Source organism: Neophocaena asiaeorientalis, unplaced genomic scaffold, assembly GCF_003031525.2.
Source record: "Neophocaena asiaeorientalis asiaeorientalis breed wild unplaced genomic scaffold, Neophocaena_asiaeorientalis_V1.1 scaffold364, whole genome shotgun sequence".
Taxonomy (NCBI): domain Eukaryota; kingdom Metazoa; phylum Chordata; class Mammalia; order Artiodactyla; family Phocoenidae; genus Neophocaena; species Neophocaena asiaeorientalis.
Genome location: NW_020172457.1, coordinates 676785 through 699416, shown reverse-complemented (window position 1 = coordinate 699416; position 22632 = coordinate 676785). Strand labels below are relative to the sequence as shown.

Sequence of the window (22632 nt, the reverse complement as noted above, 5' to 3'; positions counted from 1 at the left end):
ACGAACCCGTGTCCCCTGCATCAGCAGGAGGACTCTCAACCACTGCGCCACCAGGGAAGTCCTTGGCATCATTTCTTTAGAAATTAGTTCAAATTACTCTGTATGGAACTACATTAAACACTCTCCGATTCAGACTCTTTATGAATCCAGCACTTCCCCTGACCAGTTGGTTGAAATTAAGAACATTTCATTGCAGAGCTCATAGTGAAGTGCAGAGTCCATGTATGTTCAGAGTGTCTGGAAGACGTGATGCCCGACTCCTCATCTAGTCCACTGCATCCTCCGGGCACCCTCTGTGGTTACTTGGCAGCTCCCTGTTGGATGGCACCCTCCAGGGCTTGTGCCATGGCCCTGGATGGACAGGAGAGCCTTGCTGGCAGGGCCCTGGGACTCACTTGCAGCCCAGGAACAGCCAGTGCATCCAGAACCAGCTGACCACCAGCATGATGAGGGAGATGGGGAAGCTGAAGAGGAACCAGGTGCCGAAGTTGACCACTTCTGCTGCTGGATACTGGCTGGAGGGGAAAGAACCAGGTCAGTGATTGGAAAAGGGTGGATTTCCATTTGGTATTTCGGGGTAATAAGCTAAATGGTCCTTAAGAAGACAGAGCAGAGCTAATGGTAGAGATAATGATAAAAATATGGTAAAACATTATCTAGAACTCACTTGGCAGCTGCAACTGTACTGAGCCCTGCCAAGAATTATGAAATAAGCTAAAAAAGCATCCAAGCAACCAAAATCGATACCACTGAAGTGTATATACTTTGCACTCAGGAGAATCACTCTGGATCTGTTTGCTCTTAATTTATGTAGAGATTCTGATCTGGATTTCAAGACAACAGAATAGAGGAGGCAATCTGATGTACTTTGTTTATAAAGTCACTGAAGGAATGTTTTTTTTTTAATTTATTTATTTAATTTATTTTTGGCTGCGTTGGGTCTTCATTGCTGCGCACGGGCTTTCTCTAGTTGCGGCACGCGGGGGCTATACTTCGTTGCGGTGCGTGGGCTTCTCGTTGCGGTGGCTTCTCTTGTTGTGGAGCACGGGCTCTAGGCGTATGGGCTTCAGTAGTTGTAGCACATGGGCTCAGTAGTTGTGGCTCAGGGGCTCTAGAGCGCAGGCTCAGTAGTTTTGGAGTACAGGCTTAGTTGCTCCGTGGCATGTGGGATCTTCCGGGCCCAGGGCTCAAACCCGTGTCCCCTGCATCAGCAGGCAGATTCTTCACCACTGCACCATGAGGGAAGCCCCCAAGGAATGTGTTTTGACTGGGGGACACAAGGCATCAATTCTGGAGAACTTCGGTCTCTAGAGCCTCGTGAAGGTTCTAGATGTGAACTTTGCCCACAGGAGAACCATGGCTTGGAATCTCCAAATCTGTTATCAACATCCACTGCTTAGGGGGCCTCCTTGGTCTTAGGGGGCCAAGGAGGTTATCTGGTGGACTACTTGTTCATCATTGGGCAGAGCTGTGGCCCCAGCCCAGGTGTCCACCTGGTCATCTCAACCTCTGTATCAACATTTCCTCGTCTTTCCCCTCATTTACGTCAAGGGCAACTCTGTTTCCCCAGCTGCTGCAGCCCCAAGCCTGACAATGAGACTTGGGCTTTCCCTCTCTCAGGCTCTTCCTAACCCTACCCAGGCCGGTCGAGTCTCCCTCTGAATGTTGCTCAGATCTGGCCATTTCTCCTCCCACTGCTGCCCAGGCCACCATCAGCTCTCTCCTGGGCATCTGTAGCCATGCCCTGGATTATCTTCCTGCTGCCTGCCTTTTCTGTTCCAAACCATTGTCCATTTTTAAAATCCAGAATGAGTTTTCAAAACTGTAAATATGATAACCTCACTCCCTGCCTAAAATTCTTCAAAGGCTTCTCACGGCCTTTCGGACGAAGTCCAAGTTCCTTAGTGGGCCCTGCGAGGCCCTCTGTGATCTGCGCATCCACCTCCCTGGCCTCCTTTTGCCCTCTGTCATTTTCTTTTACGTGCTCTGCTCTCTTGCCTCTGAGCCTACTACACTGTTTTCTTTGTCTGGAAGATCTCCCTTCATCTAGTTAACTCCAGCTTGGCCTACACGTCTCCACTTTCATCGTCACCTCTTTGGGAAGTAATTTCCTCCCTCTAGAGTGGGTGGGGTCCCTCAGCAGGGCTCCCCCAGCAGAATCCCACCCTTCTTGTCACATTTAACTGTAATGACTTGATCATCTTTTTTCCCTCTTAGTACAGAAACTGCTCTGGTTCGATTTTCTGTGGTATACTCAGCACCTGGTTCTGTCCCTGACACACAGTGGGTGGTTAGTAAATATTTGTTGACTGAGTGAATTACTTACTTATTGAAGTGTTCCAAGAAAATGAGGCTGGTGGAGGTGCCAATGATGGTGGTCAGGCCCCCAATGGTGGCGGCGTAAGAGATGCTCAGAGAGAGGCATTTGCAGATCATTTGGTCATGCTGGGACTTGTACTTTCTTTTGAGTTCCTGGCTCCTGGGGCTGGGGGTTAGGACTGGTGGCTTTTCCTACCAAAGGAAAATCAGTGAATTTCTCCAACCCAGCTTGGGCTGTCTGGCACACAAAGCATGAAAAACAGGGGCACCATTGTGCAGTGGAAAGCTTGGGTGTCAGAAAAACAAATCCCAGTCCCAGTTCTACCTTTTACCAACTTGGGCAGCCCCATCTCAGCTGCAGTTTCTGTAAAATGGGGAAAATCCTATTTTCTCTGCCAGATTGTTTTGAAAAGTACATGGAAAGCACTTGGAACGCTTCCTGGCATTTAACAAATGGTAAGCTATGTTATGGGTATTAACAGCACATTCTGTTTTTCGCTTGAATTCCAGTAAAACTGACTGCTCTCCAGTTTGTGTCTAAATACCAAATAGAAGGTGGTTATTCTACGTGGAATTAAAATACAGTCCTGGTTGGGAGATGACTGAAAAATAAGCTTTGCATTATAGAAAGAGTCCAGCTTTCACTGGGCAGAGAGTCAAAGTGTGTGATTCTCTCCTCCCTTCTTTCTCACTTTTTCCCTTCTTGCCTATTGGCTTTTCCTTCCCGCTTTCCCCTCCCCCTTGCATATAAACCTCAGCCTGGCCATGGTCCTTTCAGGCCCTGCGTGGTCCATGTGACGGCCTTTCAGGGTCAGCATATAAACCTCAGCCTGGCCATGGTCCTCTCAGGCCCTGCGTGGTCCATGTGACGGCCTTTCAGGGTCAGCATATAAACCTCAGCCTGGCCATGGTCCTCTCAGGCCCTGCGTGGTCCATGTGACGGCCTTTCAGGGTCAGCATATAAACCTCAGCCTGGCCATGGTCCTCTCAGGCCCTGCGTGGTCCATGTGACGGCTTTTCAGGGTCAGCGGTTGCTGACCTCTGGTCTAACTGTGGACTAAAGAAGCAAGTGCCCCTCTGTCCTGCCAGGCCTGGCCCCAAATTGTGAAACTAGGAGTAGCCTGGTACAAATGTCAGCAGGCCAGGTCATAGGAAAACCAAGGGGAAGAGACCACCCTGCCACATTTCTCAAAGCCCGTAACCACTGCCCCATCTGCCTAGGAGGGCCCGGAAAAGGCTGGATCCCACCACATTTTCCTAAAAGATTCATTGATTATAAGAGCTGGGGGAGACCTCAGAGATTCTCTGGTCCAGTGGTTTTCCACAATCCTTTCTCCTAATGAAAATTTACATGGACCTCCAATAGAGAAAACAAATGTAGCATTTAATGGGCAAACATCTATTTTTTAACTGAAATTATACACGTAGGGTCAGGGAGACTTGGATTTGAATCGAGGTTCTCCTCTCACTAGCTCTGAGGCCTTGGGTACATGATTTCATCTCTCTGCGTCTCTGTCAAAATGGAGTTCAAAGTTGCTCCCTCTCTGAGCCAAGACTAGAGAGCAAATGCTCAGCCCAGCGCTTGGTGTTTAATAAACAATGGCATTTATTTATGATGATACGGGTGCTACGTAATTGAGATGATTTTGATGAACACAAAAATTTGAAATCAAGGGCTATAAATGACGGTTGCAATTTTACACCACCTTCGATGTCCATTGTACTTCTGCATTTTGTTTCAGTGATAAAGTACCAGGAAAATCAGGGAACAGAAAAGCAGTTGCCTTAAAATCTCAGGATACTCGAATAAAATATTTGCAGTGCCCCTGAAGCACCTTTGAGGAGTAGTTTGAACACCTCTGATCTAGACCAAGTCTCAGTTTTTATAGCTAAAGAAACTGGGGCTCAGACAGTGGAATGACTTGCCAAAGTCAACAGTGAGTGGGATGTCTTATCTCCGTGGCACACGCAGGCCAGACACACAGATGGATGAAGTGTGCCTGGCGACAGTCCGCTAGCCTGACACCCTCACAGCTTCACGAGCAGGGCCCCTTGGGAAGCTCAAGGCACTTAATGTAGGAAACAGGATGAGGCGGTGCAATTCCATTACCTGAGATGCGTGCTGCTTCTTGTCCTGGTGGTTTGCTGTTCTGGCGGAGCTGGTGATGGCAGGCACGCCATTCAGGTTCTGTCGGGACACAGACCGTCACACTATCAAGAGGAGACTGTGGGGCCTGGAGAAGCCACCTGATCACCTGGGGGCACCCACGCCCCCTCCCTGTGGGACTCGGAGACCAGAAGCAGGGCGAGCAGGTGGTAGAGAGCCACCCCTACTGTGCCTGCCTCCTTCTCGCAGGTTCCCCATTTGAAGAGGCTTTTGAAACTTGGAAAAACATGGCTCTGTCCTTATGGGAGAGCTTGGCTTTCTAGAACTTCATTAGCTAACGAAGAACCCTTCATTTTTCTTTAACACAAAGAACATGAAAAAAAAAATCGCACACAACCAAGTCCACAGTTTGGACGGATCAAAGCCCATCCATTAGGACTGAGGTAAGAAGAGATGTAAAACCAGCCCTGGGCAAGGGGGTGAGGCCACGTAGAGTGTGCAGGCAAACTTGGCTTTCCCCTATAAACGTGTCCCCTTTTTATAATAAGATTTTTGTAAACGAATCCCTCCTGAAAGGGATCCTGAGGCTGAATACGTGGCTCTTGAATATCTGGATGGCTGATTATTGGGTTTACGCGAGGAAAGGTTAACCTGTCCTTTGTGAAGCTAAGCCCAGTACTCAGGGCTGGGGCTCAGAACTGCCCAAAGCCTCACGCATCCAGGCTCAGGGGAGCACCTCTGTGCCCTCACATCAGAGAAGGCCGCTGGGCCCTCGATAAGCTGCCAGGCTTCTCTGGCCCTGAGTTATCTTGTGGGTCTTTCAGGTATCTCAAAGCACAGAAGAAACCCAGGGCCATACCTTGTTCTGCATCAGAGAACTGAAGTCTGCATTCGACGTGCTGGAAGAAAGCAAAGGAAGTGGGAAAAACAACAGTGGCCCAGACTTGATGAGATGGGAATTCTCCCCCATGGTGTTTGGTATTAGTGACCCTTCTAGACTCAGGTGTTCTAGGCTACACCTAGAAGAAGACGAATCTCACCTTCCAGAGATGTGGTAAGGATTTGTGGGAACAGGGGCAGGGCGTTTCCTTTGGAGGGAAACCGAGACTCCTAATAATAGCTAACATGGAGTGCTTGTTAGGTGCTGATCACTCAAATATGGGCTTTAATCCTCACGACAGATCTGAGGGGCGGGTATCACCACCTGCATTTACAGAGTAGGAAACTAGGCAGAGAGAGGTTACTAACTTCCCGAGGGCACCGGGTGCTAAGTGGTGGTGCCAGAGAGGAACCTGTCTCTGTCTCTGCCTGGAGAGCCTGGGCCCCTGACCTTGTTCTCACTGGCTCACTTTCTAGAAGGAGAAACATGAAATGCTTATCTAAGGTGACAGGAGCAGGGAGGGCCAGGGCCACACATGGTAAAAAGCATGTGAGAGCAAGAAGATGGGGGTGAATTTCTCATCAGCAGCTGCACCTCAGAGGGTGGCCGGCAACGCGTGTGCTGAGTCCCTCCCACTCTTACTGGTCCCCAGTCTTTGCCTTGAGGAGAGAGGAAGGTGGGGATTTAACTACCAGCATTACGGACTTACGCTGAGCACTGAATGCATGTTTCTGGTCTGTCCTAGTTCTGAGGACAGTGGGTGCTATGAGCTCAGCCGCTGGGAAGGCCAGTGAGAGGGGCTGGACACACGTGCAGGAAGTGGGGTCCTGGGGTCGTCACCCACCTCCAGGCCCTATCGGGGAAGGATAAGGCGTTGACGGGGCTCCGGAAGCATTCACGGGAGAGAGTCTTTAGGCTGGGGGGAGTATTGTGATGTTTCCCCGCCTTCCTTCCCAAATCGGGTGAGGAGGCTGGCATGGAACCCCTCAGACAGCATGGGAGGTGCTGGCGTGAAAGAAGACCGCCAGCCTCACACCGTGGCAGCCCTGGATCCCCCCTGCATGCTGCTGAGGAAGTCCGGGACAACTTGAGCTTTGGCTTTGGAGTTTGGGGACATGTATTTTCATCCAGAAAAGAACAAAGGCAAGAGGCCAGTGTGTGCTGCCCAAGAGGCCAGAGTGAGGAGAAAAGGCCCACTGCACTGGGAGCAGGCTGTGCCCTCAATGACCAGTGGTCTTCATTGGGGGCGGCACAGGGAAGGTGGCTGGGCTACTGCCACCTTGAAAAGGCCCTGCCCGAGAGGCCAGAGGCGTCCCCAGAATAAAGAGGCTGGGGAGCAAGCCACCAGAGCACAGAACCGAGGGAGCCCAAGCGGTCACCCAAGAGCACCTCGTGCCATGAGGCCCAGGCTCTACAGAGGTGGCCTCAAGGGGACACTCCGAAGACCCTGAAGGTAAGTGCCCGACGTGTAAAAGAGTTGGGGCCTGAATCTCAGGGCACTGACCGCACTCTGGAATACCTCCAGCCAAGACCCTCTTTGCCCCTTTATCTTTCCTGCTCGCTACAGCCTCTGCCCTGACCCTGGAGAATTCAGACGCAGAGAGTTGGTGAGGGGAGAGGAAGGAGTGTGGGGGAAGAGTAAGAGAAAAGTCAGTTGTCTCACCCGCTCACTTCTACCTCTTACCTTGCGGGCCTGGGCTGAAGGGGGGTTGGGTGAGAGCGTGAGAGGAGGCGGGGAGAAGCTTCCGATGAGGGATTGAAATTTTGCTATGAGTCTGGACTAGACTGCCGAGTATCTAAAAACGAGATCATTCTAATATCTGAAAGGAACCAGAAGAGCTATAGGATTTGCCTAAGATATGGTCAGGGCTGGGGAGGAAAGTCCAGTATATTATGATTGGAGCCAGTGACGGGAGGAAGATAAGCTGATGGCACCCTTCTGCCTCTGTCCCTTCACATCGTGCTGGTCTCACTCAGTGTGAGTTCTCCATTTTTCAGTGAAAAGAGCAAATCGCAAAACTGAGCTCTAGTACAAATCCAACTTTCCAAATGTCCTATTCATCCCAGTATTCCTTGAAGACCACATTTTGATATTAGATCTCCAAAAGAAATCAGCTGTTAATGGATCTACCCCACATGGGTGTTTGAGGCGATATTTCTCCTTTTCTAAAAGCTGCTTTTTTCATCAGCACATGGCTGTCTCACCAACTGTCCTCGAATCCCCTACCTGCCACCTAGTTTTTCTTTGCCATATCTAATAAGACCGAATCTAGTAAGACCACATCTAATATCTAAAAAATACTTTGTGATTCTCTAAGACTCTCCAGTGACATCTAAACTGTGAGCCTTTTTTCATTAATAGATTAAATATATTATTCTCCCAAGAGGGACATCAATTTAGCTGAAATGCTACTTGGTAGATGTACAGATAGTCCACATACTCCCTCAGATTCAGTGTAGTCTTTTCCGCTCTTCCCTCAGCCCTGCGATACCCGGTGGTTAAGGGAGGTTCCCTCAGGATCTTGGCAAGTGGCTCCCTGGTATGGAGAGGAGAGTGGGATGAGGGGAGGTGGTGGTGTGGCAAGATGTGAGCTTGGCCCATGCAGCTGAAAGAGGCCCTGTCTGGGAGGAGGGAGGTCATACTCACTCTTCATTGACAAAGATGAGTTCCAGGGAAGGTTGGCTGTTGTTTACATCGAGATCTACGGTAGCAAAGGAAAGCAGGAAGTGAGATGTGGAGTCTGGACCTGACCCTGAAGGGCAGGGGCTCTGGGCTGGGGCTGGATAAGGAAACAAAGGCATCAGGGCTCCTGCTGGGCCTGGTGCCTGACGACTCCCCTTCCCTCCGCTCGGAAGGCGTAGTGGGACTCAGCGACAGAGACAGGCCTGGGGTCTTGTCGTAATCCTTGAGCGTTTGGGGGAAAGGAGCAGCGGTGGCTGCTTTAAGTAGGGCAGGAAGGAAGAGCTGGGAATGGGGGGCACAGGGAAGCTTCAGGTTACAGGGCTGGTACGGGGTAAGGGGCCAGGAAGGGGAAGAGGCGAGACGAGAGGCGGGACGCAGGTGAGGGTCAGTGGGGGCAGGCGCAGAGCTGGGCAGTGTCACTCGGGCGGAGGAGCAAAGGGGAGATGAACTCTAGCAAACTGTACTGATGGGCTCGGCCTCTTCGGCGCTGGAGCTGCCGGCCGCGAGCTGCTCCTCCTCGGCCCTGACCAGCTCCTGCAGCACGGCCTCCACGATGGGCATGACCATGGCGGTGGTGGACGTGTTGGAGAGCCACATGGACAGCAGCGTGGTGCAGCACATGAAGCAGAGCAGCAGCCTGGAAGGCAGGGAGGCGCAGGGGGAGCATCACAGCATGCCCACCTCCCCGGGTGCAACTTGCGACCTCGCAGGGCTCCCTCGGGGCCTCCTGCAAGCCTGCTGGTGCTGGCATTTATCCAGAAACTGGGGGTTTTATGTCATACATTCAGCTTTGTACTCCCAGGGCTTGGTACAGAGTAAACATTAAATAAAGATGTGTTGAATGAATGCATCACACTTCGTGGGCTAGTGGCCTTAGCCAAAAAAAAAAAAAAGAAAAAGAAAAAGAAAAGCCCTTGCTTAAGCAAAGAATAGCTTTGGTGGTAGGGTCACAGGGCATGGACTTCCTGATTGCTCTCGTCCGTGGACATTAGCTTGGTGATGATTTGTTAACCCGTGTCCCCTGCATGGCAGGCGGACTCTCAACCACTGCGCCACCAGGGAAGCCCATGATTTGTGTTTTTTGTGTATAAAGGAATTCTTTTCTCGGCCCTTGCAGCCAGCAGTCCTACGAGTACCATCCCATTCCTTGCTTTGCAGCCAAGTCACCACAGTTATTAGCGACCAAATAGAGACTAACGGACAGAGCTTACAGTTCCGCCCACTACCAACCGTTGAAAGCATAGCCCCCAACGGCTCAGCAGTGTCCCATTGCACTGTGTGCACTTTTTCAAGGCTGCGTCTATGAGTTGACACTTGGGGGAAAACACAAAGATAACTCTCGAGTTCTCCTTGACTTTGAAAACATGCACTGTGTGTTTGTACAGATATAGTTCTTATTTCCGTAAGAGAAGCCAGCGTAAAGACTACCCGTGTTGATCACCTTAGGTGGGATCATTGACTTTTCACAGTTTGGGGCCAGCACAGCTGTCCTGTGGATCATGACCGGGTAGGTGCCAGAGCCCTGATGGTGTCTCTGTTTAGGCTGATGGAGACATGAGTTTGTTCGCCCTGGACGTGCACCGGCAAACAGAGGGCCCCGTGGTGGGTGGAAACTTGCTGGAGGGTGCAGTAAATAGAGACGAGTAGAAACGCAATGGGATAAAAATTCTTGACGATAGTACCCGGGGGTTTCAAAGAGCCGCCGAGCCTTAACATGATGTGGGGAAATGCCATTGTGTGTCTAGGAGGTCGAGTGTGGAGTACAACATCTCAGGTTATTACTGAGTGATTATGCCCTGAGTTAGGCTGTGGTTAAGTGGGAGACAGGAACGTCTTTTTAAGTATAACATGTCTTCATCTAATGACTAGGGATGAAAACTAACACCATATTATTTATTTCTGCTCTGTTGGACTCCCAGGAGAGTCAGGGCAGCTTACATAAAAAGTGTTGCAAGAAAGTTGTAAACTAGGAGGTGAGGACGATATTCCAAAGGGAAGATAAGGGCAGTGTTATCCAACAGAGCGGGAATGAGTTCACGCAAAACCATCAATCCTGACCTTCCTGCACATTCCTGAGCGGCCTTCTTGACAGCAGAGAGAAAAGAGGAAGCAGCTGAGGGCCTGAGTGCCTTGCAGATGCCGGGTCAGATGCCACATTTGACAGGCCTCTGGTCTAAACCAATGGCGACAAGAACTCAGGGTGGATGGGAGGAAACCTCCATGCCTCCTTAAATGACAGAGGAGAAGACACCACTGCCTCATCCAGCCTGTTCCCTGATACAAGGGAAAAAGGTTGGGAAACAATTTATGTTGGTCCCTCTTGTTTTACCAGATGAGCCCCTTAGCCCTTGTAACCTGCTGTCCCGGCAGTCTAGGTTACTCAGGTTATTAGAGGACACCAAAGTCACCCACTCAAGTCTCCATTCCATGGTCACAGGCCCTCTCACTGGAGGGGGAGATGGGAGCCTTGAGGCCCTGGTGTCCTCCCATCCCCACTGGTAGAGAGCCTCAAGTGGATGTCCCTCTGACCGTCCAGGGGGCCCACTGGGAGCTGAGGGGATGCACTAAGTGTGACTTACATGCCCGGCTTGGCTCCGGCCATCAGGACCATGCGCAGAGCGATGCGCTTGTGCAGGTTCCACTTCTCCACAGCCGCCGCCACGCAGATGACACCCACCAGCAGCAGCGTGGTGTTCTTGAAGTACTCGGCCGCCACCTGCAGAGGCCAGCTCGGGTCACCCCTACCCGACCCGGGGCCTGGCCCCCGCCCGACTAAACTCAAGCTCAACCGGAGGCTAGCAAGCAAAAAGCAGGGAGATGAGGGTTATTAAAATAGCCAGTTGTTGTATATTACATATATATATAATTTTAAATTAAAAAAAATTTATGTACACGTACATACATACATACTACCTTGGGCAGGTACTGTGCTAAGCACTTTACAAAGATTTCATTTAATCCTGCCAGCAACTCTGGAGGGTGGATATTCTTCTCCATTCTCACTGTGACATGAATACGATTTCAAAGAATGAACGTATTTACAATTTTACCTTCATTCTTAAAAATTATGAAAATAACCCTGGGTTTGTCAACTAATCTCATTTTCTTTAGCTTTTTAGAAAATTACGTTCATTTTTTTATTGGAAAGTTAATACATGTTCATTATGGAAAACTTTATAGAAAAATTAAAGATAAAATTACCCTTAATCCTACTACTGTTAGTACTGTGGTATATTTTCTTCAATTTTTTAATGTCTATATAGATACATAATTGGATTTATACAGTATGTACTGGTTTATATCCTGCTTCTTTTTTTCATTTGACATTGTACCCTGATCATTTTCTTATGAGACTTAAATTTGCTGAAAAAATTCATGCTAATGACAGCATGAAGCACCATAGAATTTACTTAGCCGTTTTCCTTTTGTTGAATATTTAAGTTGATTTCTTTTTTTCTTATCTTTGCTGCAAATGGAGCAAAGAATAATTTTCAGCTTATATAAATGTGATTATTTCCTTAGGACAGAGTTCTTGAAGGTGTCTTTATAACCTGCCTTAAACCTTTAAAAAAAACTTTATATTTGAATAACTCTTTAACTCCAAATAATTCCAGAGTTCCAAAGGGTTCCAAAATGATAATAGTGCAAGAGATAGCCATCCACTGTGTGTATGGGTTTTTGTTTTTTTTTCCTGAACCGCTTGAGGGTAAGTCATATACATTTTGGTCCTTTATCCCTAAACACTTCAGTGTTTATTTCCTAAGATTAGGCGTTTTCTCTCACACAACCGTAGCACCAGTTACCAGCTGCTTCTTCTTGCTTTTTAATGACGAGGTAATTGAGACCTAGTCCTGCTCAAACGTGTTTCCTATGTTTGGGCTCCAGGACCAACTCTTCGTTGATTCCCTCTCTTGGAACATTCTCTCCTTATCTCCACTTTGATGAGACTTCAAAGCCCAGTTCAGGCCTGGTGGTGTCCAGAAAACCTTCCTTGTGACTCTAACCTCTGACTCCAGAACATTCCTTGTGGGTACTATTAACTCTACACATCACAGAGCACATAGGGCAGTGCTAGAACTGTTGCTTCATGCTTGTACTGTTTATTTTTTTATGTGTCTCTCTCTTGTTTCTGTATCTCTTAGCACCTAATAGGATAATACGGAAAAGTCGATGCTCAATAAATACTTGTCACATACAAGAGAGTTGTTCCCAACAATGCAACCATGATATAAGTTGGGAGGAAAAGATATAGAAAAGTTTAACTCCTAACTTAGAAATCGTCTTAAAGTGAGAAAACAAGAACATTTTTAACTGCAAGAAAAATAAAAACTGAACAGGGAAGGAAATACAAATATAGTAAAATCTGCAGTGTTGGAAGTAGACAGAACTTATATAATCATACTGTTAAACTTTGATTATTGAATTATATGCCTGTACTGGGAAGGTAGAGGGAGGAGAATTGGGTGATGTAAGAGTACAAAATCCTCACCTGCTATAATCAGAAGTCAACTGATAATGTCTAAAAGTGATAACTCAAGAATTAATATAAGAATATCATATAGGACCTTGGAGCTTAATACCAGAAGCAGTTAACAAAGTTAAGTTATTGACTCTGGGTCAGGGGAGGTGGGATTTGGTGGAGGGAGGGGTGGGGAAGGAGTCTGCTGTTTTTTTCATTGTGACCTTTTCAGTATTATTTGAGTTTTAAACTCTGCACGGAACACCTTGGTAAGATAAGAGCCCCCAAAAAGGTAACCTGCTCCATTTCTCCCTTCTCACTTTTTCCCCACAGAGATTTCCTTGTGTCTGGTTGATGAGTTCTGTGCAACAGAAGGGTCATCTCTCCTCTCTGAGACCATTTCCTGGGGTAAGAAGCCTCTGCTTCTGGTTAATCTAGTCCTCGTCCTCGACCCCAGTCCTCATGGACACTGTCAGTAATGCTCCCGGAGGGCAGAGAAGCTGTGCTGGGCTTGTGACTCTGGCGCAGAGTCCGCATTGGGAGGGACAGGAAGGCCTCGGGCCCTGACGGTGGGTGGAGGTGCTGCCCCCTAGTGGGAGGTGGTAGCACTGCTGGGATGGGAGGGCTGGCTGAACTGGGGGCCTAGGACCTTCCTCACTGCCCACTCATGTTCCTAGGCAGCTGAGAGGCAGCTTTGTGGTGGAATTGGTGTTTTAATTTCATCTGTCTACCAAGGAGAGGAACCCACAGAAGACTTGAGACACCATTGTCCTCCTGGGTGATGGTCCCCCACTGGCCCCATGACTCATGGCTCTCTGGGAAGCTTTTAAAGACTCAGTGTTACCACTGAGGTACTTTCCCAGGGGACTGACTGACAACATTTTAGTTTTCTGCCTCTTTGGCACATATCCTAATAGACCCCAGTTGGTGATGGCCTTTTAGGGGGATCAGAGCCTGCACAAGAGGTGGGGCTACTTTCTCGGGGTTCCTCTCAAGGGCAAGGAGAAAGGAACCAACATGTGGTAGAGTGCCTTTTACATGCCAGAAATGTATTTTGCATTCACTTTCTCACTTAAGGTGAGGAAACAGACTCAGAGACATTAAGGAACTTTTCCAGGGTCACAGTGTGAGGTGTGGAGTTGGGATATCAATCCAGGTCCATCTGAATCTAAAGCTACTATTCGACATGCCACTCAGGGTGGCCAAGTAGAAACACTCATCTAATTCAACTCCAGGGGAAATTCTGGGTACCCCAGACAGCACGGGCCAGCCCACATTCCTCATCTTTATTCATACTCACAGTCCTGACACTGGCCCCAAATACCTGGGCCCGGTCCAGTGAAAGCCCCAGGCCCAGGTTTGGTAGGATATTGGCCCTGTGATGTTTTCTTATTTGGTGTTTGGTGTGCTCAGGTCTGTTCATGTGTCCTTCCTGCCCCCTTGTAAGCGATGCCAAGTGTTTGGTGATGTAGCCTGGGTGTAGTTTGTGACTCGGCTGTATGCTGGGCAAGTTATTCAACCTCTCTGGGCTTCATTTCTCTCATCTAAAAAAATATATGAGGATTATATGAGTCCCAATCTTCTGTAAAGCTGTTGTGAAGATTAAATGACACATGCAAACCAGCTAGCGTGGCCCGCCACATTGACAGCCAGGGTTCCTGGTGGCTCTTCTGTTACTATGTGGTCCACACAGAGGCTGACCTGGTCTGAGGCTGTTAGCATACAGAGAGGGCCCAGGCGCAATCAATAAAATCCTGTCCAATGGTGTTGTTGGTTAGTTTTCTAGCCCACTGATTTTTTTTTTCTTTACAATAAAACCTTGGTTATTTACAACCCCTCTGGGAGTTCCAGGATTCTTGAGGATTATTTTAATCGTTTTCTAAAATGTGTTGCGTCCTCACACTTGCCGTGAGCATTCCTTTCCCCACTATCTAATTTCCAAGACTAATATTCTGTGAGTTGGGAAACTAGATAATGAAAATTGTTAGAACTATTTGCAAAGAGAAATTAGATTCTAAAACAAGTGCTCCTCCCATGGCTAGACTGCATGGATTTTGTGACATTTGTGTTGGCAGTGTTATCACCTTTACTGCATTTCTGCTCTGTGGTTTTTCTCAGTGTGCCCAAACCCCAAGTTTGGAGAGCAGAGATGTTTCTGGACTGTGTTTAAGAAGAGATGGGCTCAAGGAGGCCGCTCTGAAAAGGTGGAGCAGAGGATAGCAAGTAAGAACTCAACCTGGGTTCAAATGCTTGCTCCCCACAGATGAGTTGTATGTTCTTGGACCAAATACTGAACCCCTGTTCCCCCATCATTTCAACCTTTTAAGTAGTAATACACAACACATTGAATCCGTATGGGCCTTAAGTAAGATGATACAAGACAGGCCTGGCACATAGGAAGTGCTCAGTAATGGTCCATTATTATTGTTAAAGAAGTGAAAAGATGAAACGCTTCAAGATGAGATAGAGGGTTAGGAATCAGGTATGCCAGCATGACCACGTGGGGGAATAAGAGAAAGAAATGAAGTAAGAAGGAGCAAGGTGGACCTAAAAGACAAAGTTTCCCCCAAACTTTCTTAAGTGAAGGGTGAGTACATCTCAAGAGTTTTCTAACCCAGCCTGGATTGAGAGGCACAAGGACAGAAGTGTTGACCAATGTAGTCTTTTAACGAACTAGTTCATTGTTAGTAAATTGCAGGTGACATCTGTTAGTGATGAGCTTTTAAAAACATCACTCTCTTTGGTCACGGAATTATTTGTTGCTCTCTGGATATGTCAGGTTTTAATTTTTTTTACAAAGTTTTTTTTTTTTTTTAAATGGGAAGGTGAGGGGAGTTGTGGCTTTAATCCTAGAAGTTTGAGGAGAATGGAAATCTGGATGCTGATCTCAGTTCAGTGCTTTTCTCACTAAGAACAGGGCCATCGTCAGAGAGGAAGACAGATGGACCAATGAATCATTCGTGCAGATAAGCTGGGTGCTGGGATCTGTCACTCAGGTAGGTCTAACATCCTCACAGCTTCCCACGAGGTGGGTATGCCTATTATTCTCATTTTCCAGATGAGTAAAATGGAAGTTTAGAGAGGTTACACACGTAAAGAAAAGAATGTTGCCCGCCATTCCAGTTCTATAAGGATCAAGCCATTAGCCACTGCAGTCGTGTACCCTGAGGGGAATTCAGGATGGAGAAAAACAGGAAGCATTCTGTACTTTGGGTACTGGCCCTAAATAGTTAAGATGCATATCTAAGGGATCATTTCAATGACCCCAGATTCTTACTTCTTCCCATAGATAGAAAAGCACTAAAATCATTAACTTGAAATGGCTGTTGTGATTAGCAGTAGTCTTTTGATGTCTGACTACATGTTTTTCCAGGAAAAAAAAATTCATATATTTCCTGGCTCCTACCTTACCTCTTAGGAGCAGTACCTCAGTTACCTAAGAGGGTGTCTCCCAGGCCATAGTCCTCAGTAAGTTCCCCAAATAAAACTCAACTTGCAACTTTTATTTCAGTCAACGCACAACTTGCTCAAGACTGGTCAGTGAGAAAACTGGATTCAAACTCAGTTCGACCCTACTCCCAACTTGGATCCTGACCCTCTCCACATTGCCAGTGTCCTTGCTTATAGTGGTGGCAGCCAGAGACTGGCAGAATGCGTGGATCTGAACGTGTCCTGACGTAGGCATTGGTGGCGTTGTATGGGCCCCGTCAGAAATGCAGCCAATCAGCACGCTGCTGCTGGCTGGACACACCTAGGCTCTCCTTGCAAGTTGCTGTGGCTCTTCACGCGGCAGGAATGTGGCATTCCCTCAGGAGACCAGTGGTGGTCTCTGGAAACGGACCTATTTTGAAGCTCTTTTGGTTCATCTGAACAATTTTGCTGCGACCCCAGGATGGGATGCCTGGGCTGAGCTAAACCCCCATCAGAGCTGAAGCCCCTCACTACACCATTCCAACCGCCACCCTGGCAATGCAGCCAAGTCCGGCGTGGCTGCCTCTCCGCCTTTCCCTGGGGGCAGGAATGCTGTTTCTGCTGGTAAGTCTCTGGGGGCTCAGACACCCTCCTAACCATCTGTCTGTATTCCCTGAGGACAGAGGTTTTCAAACCACTCACTGCCTCTGAAACTTCAGCGGCAGCTGTGGGAACAGGGTGGCCGTGAAGCATTGGGAGGGAAGGGCCCGGGCAGCCAGGGCTCTGGGCCCCCATGCCTAATCAAAGTAGGACTTCCCCTTCCATCTGCTTCATGTATTGATTTTCCTAAGATTTAGTTTAAAGGAAAGGTTTTGTTGCTTAAAAAACATTCTTTGTAAACCCTACCCCAGAGATGTCTAAAGCAGAGAGACCCAGATGGGTGCTGACCTGACCCGAAGTCAGCCCAGCTCCTGCAGAGCTTGGAAATGCTGACTCATAAGGTGTCCCCAGTTTCTTCAAGACTGAATGATCTGCCCCTGTAGCTCTTCCTATGGAAACATCAGCTTGGCCTCAAAAGGCTGCAAGATCTGTGGGTTCCTGGTATCGGGCCCACGTATGGCCTGGGTGTGCGCTCAGCTCTGGGCTGTGTCTGGATGGCTGTGGGTGAGGGTGGGTAGCTGGGCACAGATGCTCAGCCTGTATCCTCACAGGCCTGTATGTGTGGCTGGGGGCGTGGAGGTAGGGGTGTCAGCCTCCATAGTGAGTAGAGGCCAGAAAGGCAGAGTGGAAGGTGATATATGAAATGCCCCCAGGTTTACACACAGCAAGTCAGGGTCTAGGCACTGGTCAGGAATCCAGTGGGTCAGAAAGATCAAGAGCAAACAGGGAAGCAGATTTCATGACATCAGACTCAAGTATCACTTGGCTGTAGAGGCTGTTTTGTTTCTCCAGCTGGAGCTGCCTTGCTGCCTCTCTTGCCTTGGCAGGAGCTAGAATCTGAATTAGACTTGCTAGAAGCCTGCAGTGCAGGGCCACTGAGACAGCAGAAGGAGCGTGTCTGTATGCGCGTGCGCGCGTGGGTGCATGTGTTGGGGGGGTAGATAGAGAGCAGGTGTAATCTCTACCAGAAGTAGTTCCTGACCCTGGGCATCTCTGAGGCTCCTTACAAATCCCAGTGTTCAAACCATGCTCTTTAGTTCCCCAGAGAGCTGCTTGGTCCCCACATCTATGCCATTCTCCTATAAACAGTGAATCTCAGCTCACTTGATTGACACAGGTACTGTCCCCAGCTACGGCAACACAGTAGAAAGGCTTAGAGGACTTTCAAGGCCTATATGATGACAGTAACGAGGGTCACAATGGAGGCAAAACAAAAAAACAGACCTAAAAACAAATCGGAAATACAGGACTGAGCTCTGTACACCAGCAGAGGGGAGCAGAAGCTGGATGCTTACAAGCCGATAGAATCCTAAAGTCAAGGGGCCCTTAGAGCCCAGCCCCTCTCCCGAGGCACACAGTCTACCTCTAGTATCCTTGACGTGGTCATCTGGCTTGTGCTTCTGGGGACAGGAACACCAGGACCACGTGTGGCCCCCATTTCAGGGTCTTCCCTCCCAGAGAGGGGATCTACCTTATGGTGCTTTGACTCTGGTTCTGGTTTGACCCTTTGAGCCTGGTATGTTGAGCTGTACAAGCCAGGAATCATGCCCCTCTTGAGGCTTTTCTTCATTCCTCATGTGACTTAGCTTCTAGATTTCAGACACCTTGGCTACCTACCTCTGAATGAGCTCCTTATCCAGAATTTCCTGCTCTGAACACATACGTTTATTAATTGAGCAGATTTCAGTACATCCTGGCTAGCCGTTAAGGGTGAAAGTTCTGGGGTCAGGCAATTCGGGCTTCAAGTCCTGGCTCTACTACTTACGAGCTGTATCACCTTGAGTAAGTTACTTAACCTCTCTGAACTTCAGTTTCCTCCTCTGTAAAACAAAGATAAAAATAATAGCCACTTCACAGAGGATTAAAAGATACAGTGCATGTAAAGGACCTCCCACTGCGCCTGACATGTGGTAAAAGCTTGGCATTTTGGCGGCCACCCTGGACAGAGAGCTGACTCCCACTGCGTCTATACTCAGCTGAAAGCCAAAGATCTTTTTCACACACACTGCTAACATTTATCCTTATTAAGCTTCATTTTGCCTGGACTTCCCTTCCAGTCCATTGTCTCTTCCTGGCAGCACTGATTCTGTCACTGTACATTAGCTAGTCCATCTAGCTTTGAGTCATCTGCAATCCGATAACATGCCTTTCTTATTTCCATTTGTGCTCTCTCTCCAGCGCGATGCCAACATGTTACTCAGATTCTTTCGGTTCAGCTATTCAACCAGCACTCAAGTTACTCAACTGTGCTGTCGTCCAGCCCACATTTCTCTGACTGAGAAATTGTTATCCCTGGAAATATCGAAGGCTCCAAAGAAAAAGTTAATTTATGTTCAGCAACATTTGTTCAAAAGACCAGGGAAATTATAAAGCTTTGTGGAAAGACCTCAGTCAAAAAGTGGTCAATATAAAGTTTGGGCACACGACAGGGTAAATTTCATTTATATAGAACATTCCCTCATGTGAAATTGTGTAAATTGGGGTCTGCAAGGCCAGAAAAAAAGGCATTACTGCATAGGGTCTTCTGTGTTATTCCATGTGGTTTATACTTTCTCTCTGCTAGAGTAGAAACTTCTCAAGGTCAGGAGCCATTTTGACCATTTTCTATCTCTTTTCAGCATCTGAGTTCGGCTGATAGAAGACAGTCTAAGCTTTGCACACAGTGAACTCTTAATACCTGCAGACTGACAATTCATCACTGTACAATTTAACCATTTATATGCACACATCCAGCCCTAGGGGGAACCCAAAGCATTAGCTATGAGATTCAAGAGTGCAGAAATGATATATTAAAAAAAATTTTTTTTCTTTTTTTGGCTGCACCACACAGCATGTAGGATCTTAGTTCCCAGACCAGGAATTGAACCCGTGCCCCCTGCATTCGGAGCAGAGTCTTAACCACTGGACCACCAGGGAAGTCCCAGAAATTATATATTTTTTTCATTTTTGTCACCTGCAAGGTATCTCATCCCATATTGTATTGCACATGGTAGGTACAGCACTCAAAATATTTTTCTGAATGTTGACTGAATAACCTGAGGGACAAAAGCCACAGCTTCAGGGTCACACTGATCCTATTCACATGCCTTCCTTCATATGGAGAGTGCACTACTGACACACCATCAAGAAACACTGCAATCAAGAAACGTGAACTAAGGGCTAGTGCAAGAATGGCCTGTAAGCATAAGACATCGTAAATCCTAGAGGGCGTGAAATCTGGGTGGAGAGAGGACGTGTCCACAGCAAGTTTATACCTGATGTATCTCATGTACCGTTTAAAGGACAGAGGTATCAGGGGGCTCCAAGGGAAGTGAACAACTCTTTTAGCTGAGGTTTTTGGAAAGGCTTCAACCAACAGGGTAATTGGGTAGGATCTTACAAGCTGAAGGAATTGGAGAGAACTTTCCAAAGTGGAAGAGTGGCCTGAGTCCCGGCAAGGAGCTGGGCAAGCACAAGGTGGGTTTGGGGAGTGACAAGTGGATGATTTGTCTGGAGTAGGGGGCACCTGCAGACCCCCAGCCTAGCTTTTCCCAGGGAGCCATGGCACATGCTGGTGTAGGGGAGAAGTCGGTGGCTGTGGAACAGATATTTTCTCTGTCTGCAAAGTCAACTGGCTCACAAAGGGCTATAACCCATGTCCTCTACCTGATCGGCATGTCCTTTAATCTGAGTTTAAAAGGCTAGCTAAACAGATTATATTTGGCCTAAACTGCTCTCTGGAGCTCAGCTGTTAAATATCACCAACCAAAGCCACTTTATCAGACAGATGGGGTAGGGTTTTTCACCTCAAATGATAAAATTGGCCCCTGGCTTCTCCAGTGTTTTCCACCTCCAGCTCCAGCAATAGCAACACCCAATCTCTCCCTGGAAAGTCTTCTTTTTCTCCTTACAAAGTCCTGTTGCCTTTGAAAACAACTGCCTCCCTAGACTCCTTATAGGTTGAGCCTTCCTGGCTGTGCAGATGGGCAGGCCCTAGGATGAACTGTTGCCTAGCAACATCCCTAGTGTGTGGAGGGGCTGATTGGCCCACCTGTCTATAAGATTCCGCTGCAGGAGGCCCTTGGGGAAATAGAGACATCATCTACTTTAAGACTAAGGCATACTGTTGGCTTTTGGGCTGCCTGTAGTGAAATACAAAGATATTAGTCTTTTAATGAATAGTTAGCTCACTTTAAAAATGTTACTTAAGTTTCAATTCTTTCTATAACTTCACTTCTTCCTCTGCTCTCTACTTTCACCTCCCGACTCATTGGCTTTCGCTTTCACAATTTTAAAGAGAAATCTGCAAGACAAGTTCATTTATGTTTCTCTTAAGAAAAGTAATATTACACTACCAAACGTAAAATAGATAGCTAGCGGGAAGCAGCCGCATAGCACAGGGCGATCAGCTCGGTGCTTTGTGACCACCTGGAGGGGTGGGATAGGGAGGGTGGGAGGGAGGGAGACGCAAGAGGGAAGAGATATGGGAACATATGTATAACTGATTCACTTTGTTATAAAGCAGAAACTAACACACCATTATAAAGCAATTATACTCCAATAAAGATGTTAAAAAACAAAAAAAGAAAAGTAATATTGGTGCTTGTTCCTTTAGGCATGCACACAGACCCAGACAGACTACCTGTTCTCTTTCCACAAAGGAAGGGGGATAATTGGAGTGATTGCCTAGTGCTTCAGGTCCCAGGCTAGCTTTTATGTGGGTCCCCAGGATATTGGTGTTGGACCCATCTCCAGGAATCAAAGCACTGCTGAGGGTTTTGGGGATGCTATCCTTTTTGGAGAGTCTGAGGCTATTATGATTACTAAATGGCAACAAAGGAACTAATGTACCAACAGCCTCCAAACCAAACTGCCCCAAACCAAAACAAACAAACAAAAACCAGCCATTTGAGTCCATGTAGTAGAAGGACAATTTGTTAACTTGTAGTCAAGTACAGCAATTAGGGGATGGCCTAATTTTTATCTCCGGACTTTAAAAAAAATTCTGTTATCCATGGTTAAGGCATCCCATGGACCCAGGCTCATTATTCCTTCCTCACATCACACAGGTGAAGAGATGTACAGTTCTTAGTATTAACTCACCATGAAGCTACATAATACATTATGGAGTGTTTTTCTTATGGTACAGTAAGCAAGTGCATAGACTTTGAAACCTGACAGGTATGAGTTTGAATCCAATTCTGCTATTTCCTACTTTGTGATCTTGGGTAAGTTTCTTAACTCTGTGAAACTCTTTCCTCATCCGTAGAATGGAAATATTAATATCTACCTTGTAGACATCTCGGGAGTATTAACTAATACAGCACTTCTGGTGTAGTGCCTGATTCTCAGTAGGAATTCAAACATTAGTTCCCTTTCCTCTTTCTTCTGTGCCTCTGTCCTTAACTAACCTCTACCATTCAATCTCCTTTAGAAACCCTAAGCGGAGACCAGGTGCTATAAGGAGATAATCCAAATGGAACCAGGTGTTAATGAATGAAGACCGTTCTTCATCTTGCTCCAGGTTTCTGGCTGTGATTTTCTTCTTTCCTATTTGTGGTAGGCTTAACTGTTTGCACTGGCACCACCCTGGGCTTCCTGTTGACAATTTCTGTTAGAATTTTAAGAATGCCATAGAGAGAGAGAGTGAACAGAGGACAGATTCTAGGTAGACAGCAGTCGGGGAAAGAATATGCAGTAATCTTGAGTTGGGGAAGAAGGGACAGAAATGTTTTTTAGAGAAAGTGAAGACATTGTCAGGACTCAGGGAAACGCGGTAAGTTTCTCTGTCGGCAAAGCATTTATTGAGCACCTACTCCATACGGACTCAGCTTCGTCATGAGATTCCAAGGACCTGGGAGGCCTGATTCCTGCCTTTGAGCGCTTAGAGTTTAATGGATAATCAGAAGAACAGAGAAAGAATCACAGCAGTCTGGCTGAATGTGCCAATCATACAGTTGCTAAAGGGTTTCAGGCTGAAGGAACAATTGGATGTAATTAACCAAAAGCCTTCCTGAAAGAGGCAGTTTGACAGAGATGAAGGTCATGGGTTGAAGGAAAGAAGCTCAGGGTCCAGGAGAGCAGGTGCAAAGGCTTAGTGCTAGTGGGTTGTCCCAGAGGGGGAAAGAAGCCCC

General features: G+C 47.4%; 1 protein-coding gene and 1 long non-coding RNA gene across 3 annotated transcripts in view; one reads left to right on the top strand and one right to left on the bottom strand.

The window, feature by feature from the left end:
* The window catches only part of SLC13A4 (solute carrier family 13 member 4), a 42380-nt gene that overhangs the window by 12860 nt on the left and 6888 nt on the right, over positions 1 to 22632 (bottom strand). Inside the window, exons 3-9 of the mRNA XM_024737955.1 lie at positions 10569 to 10705; positions 8454 to 8626; positions 7954 to 8008; positions 5286 to 5325; positions 4430 to 4507; positions 2327 to 2511; positions 396 to 515 (exon numbers count right to left, since the gene is read on the bottom strand). Of these exons, the coding sequence (XP_024593723.1) occupies positions 396 to 515; positions 2327 to 2511; positions 4430 to 4507; positions 5286 to 5325; positions 7954 to 8008; positions 8454 to 8626; positions 10569 to 10705 (788 nt within the window). The remainder of the gene's footprint in view (positions 1 to 395; positions 516 to 2326; positions 2512 to 4429; positions 4508 to 5285; positions 5326 to 7953; positions 8009 to 8453; positions 8627 to 10568; positions 10706 to 22632) is intronic.
* Positions 5275 to 22632, top strand: part of LOC112394952 (uncharacterized) — a 17578-nt gene continuing 220 nt past the window's right edge. The window contains exons 1-5 of one of the 2 annotated variants that reach the window (XR_003002262.1): positions 5275 to 5480; positions 12782 to 12856; positions 15366 to 15444; positions 15960 to 16483; positions 21933 to 22022. This is a non-coding gene — a long non-coding RNA (uncharacterized LOC112394952). Of the gene's footprint in view, positions 5481 to 12781; positions 12857 to 15360; positions 15445 to 15959; positions 16484 to 21932; positions 22023 to 22632 lie in introns of both variants that reach the window. The other variant, XR_003002263.1, reaches the window with a different exon arrangement.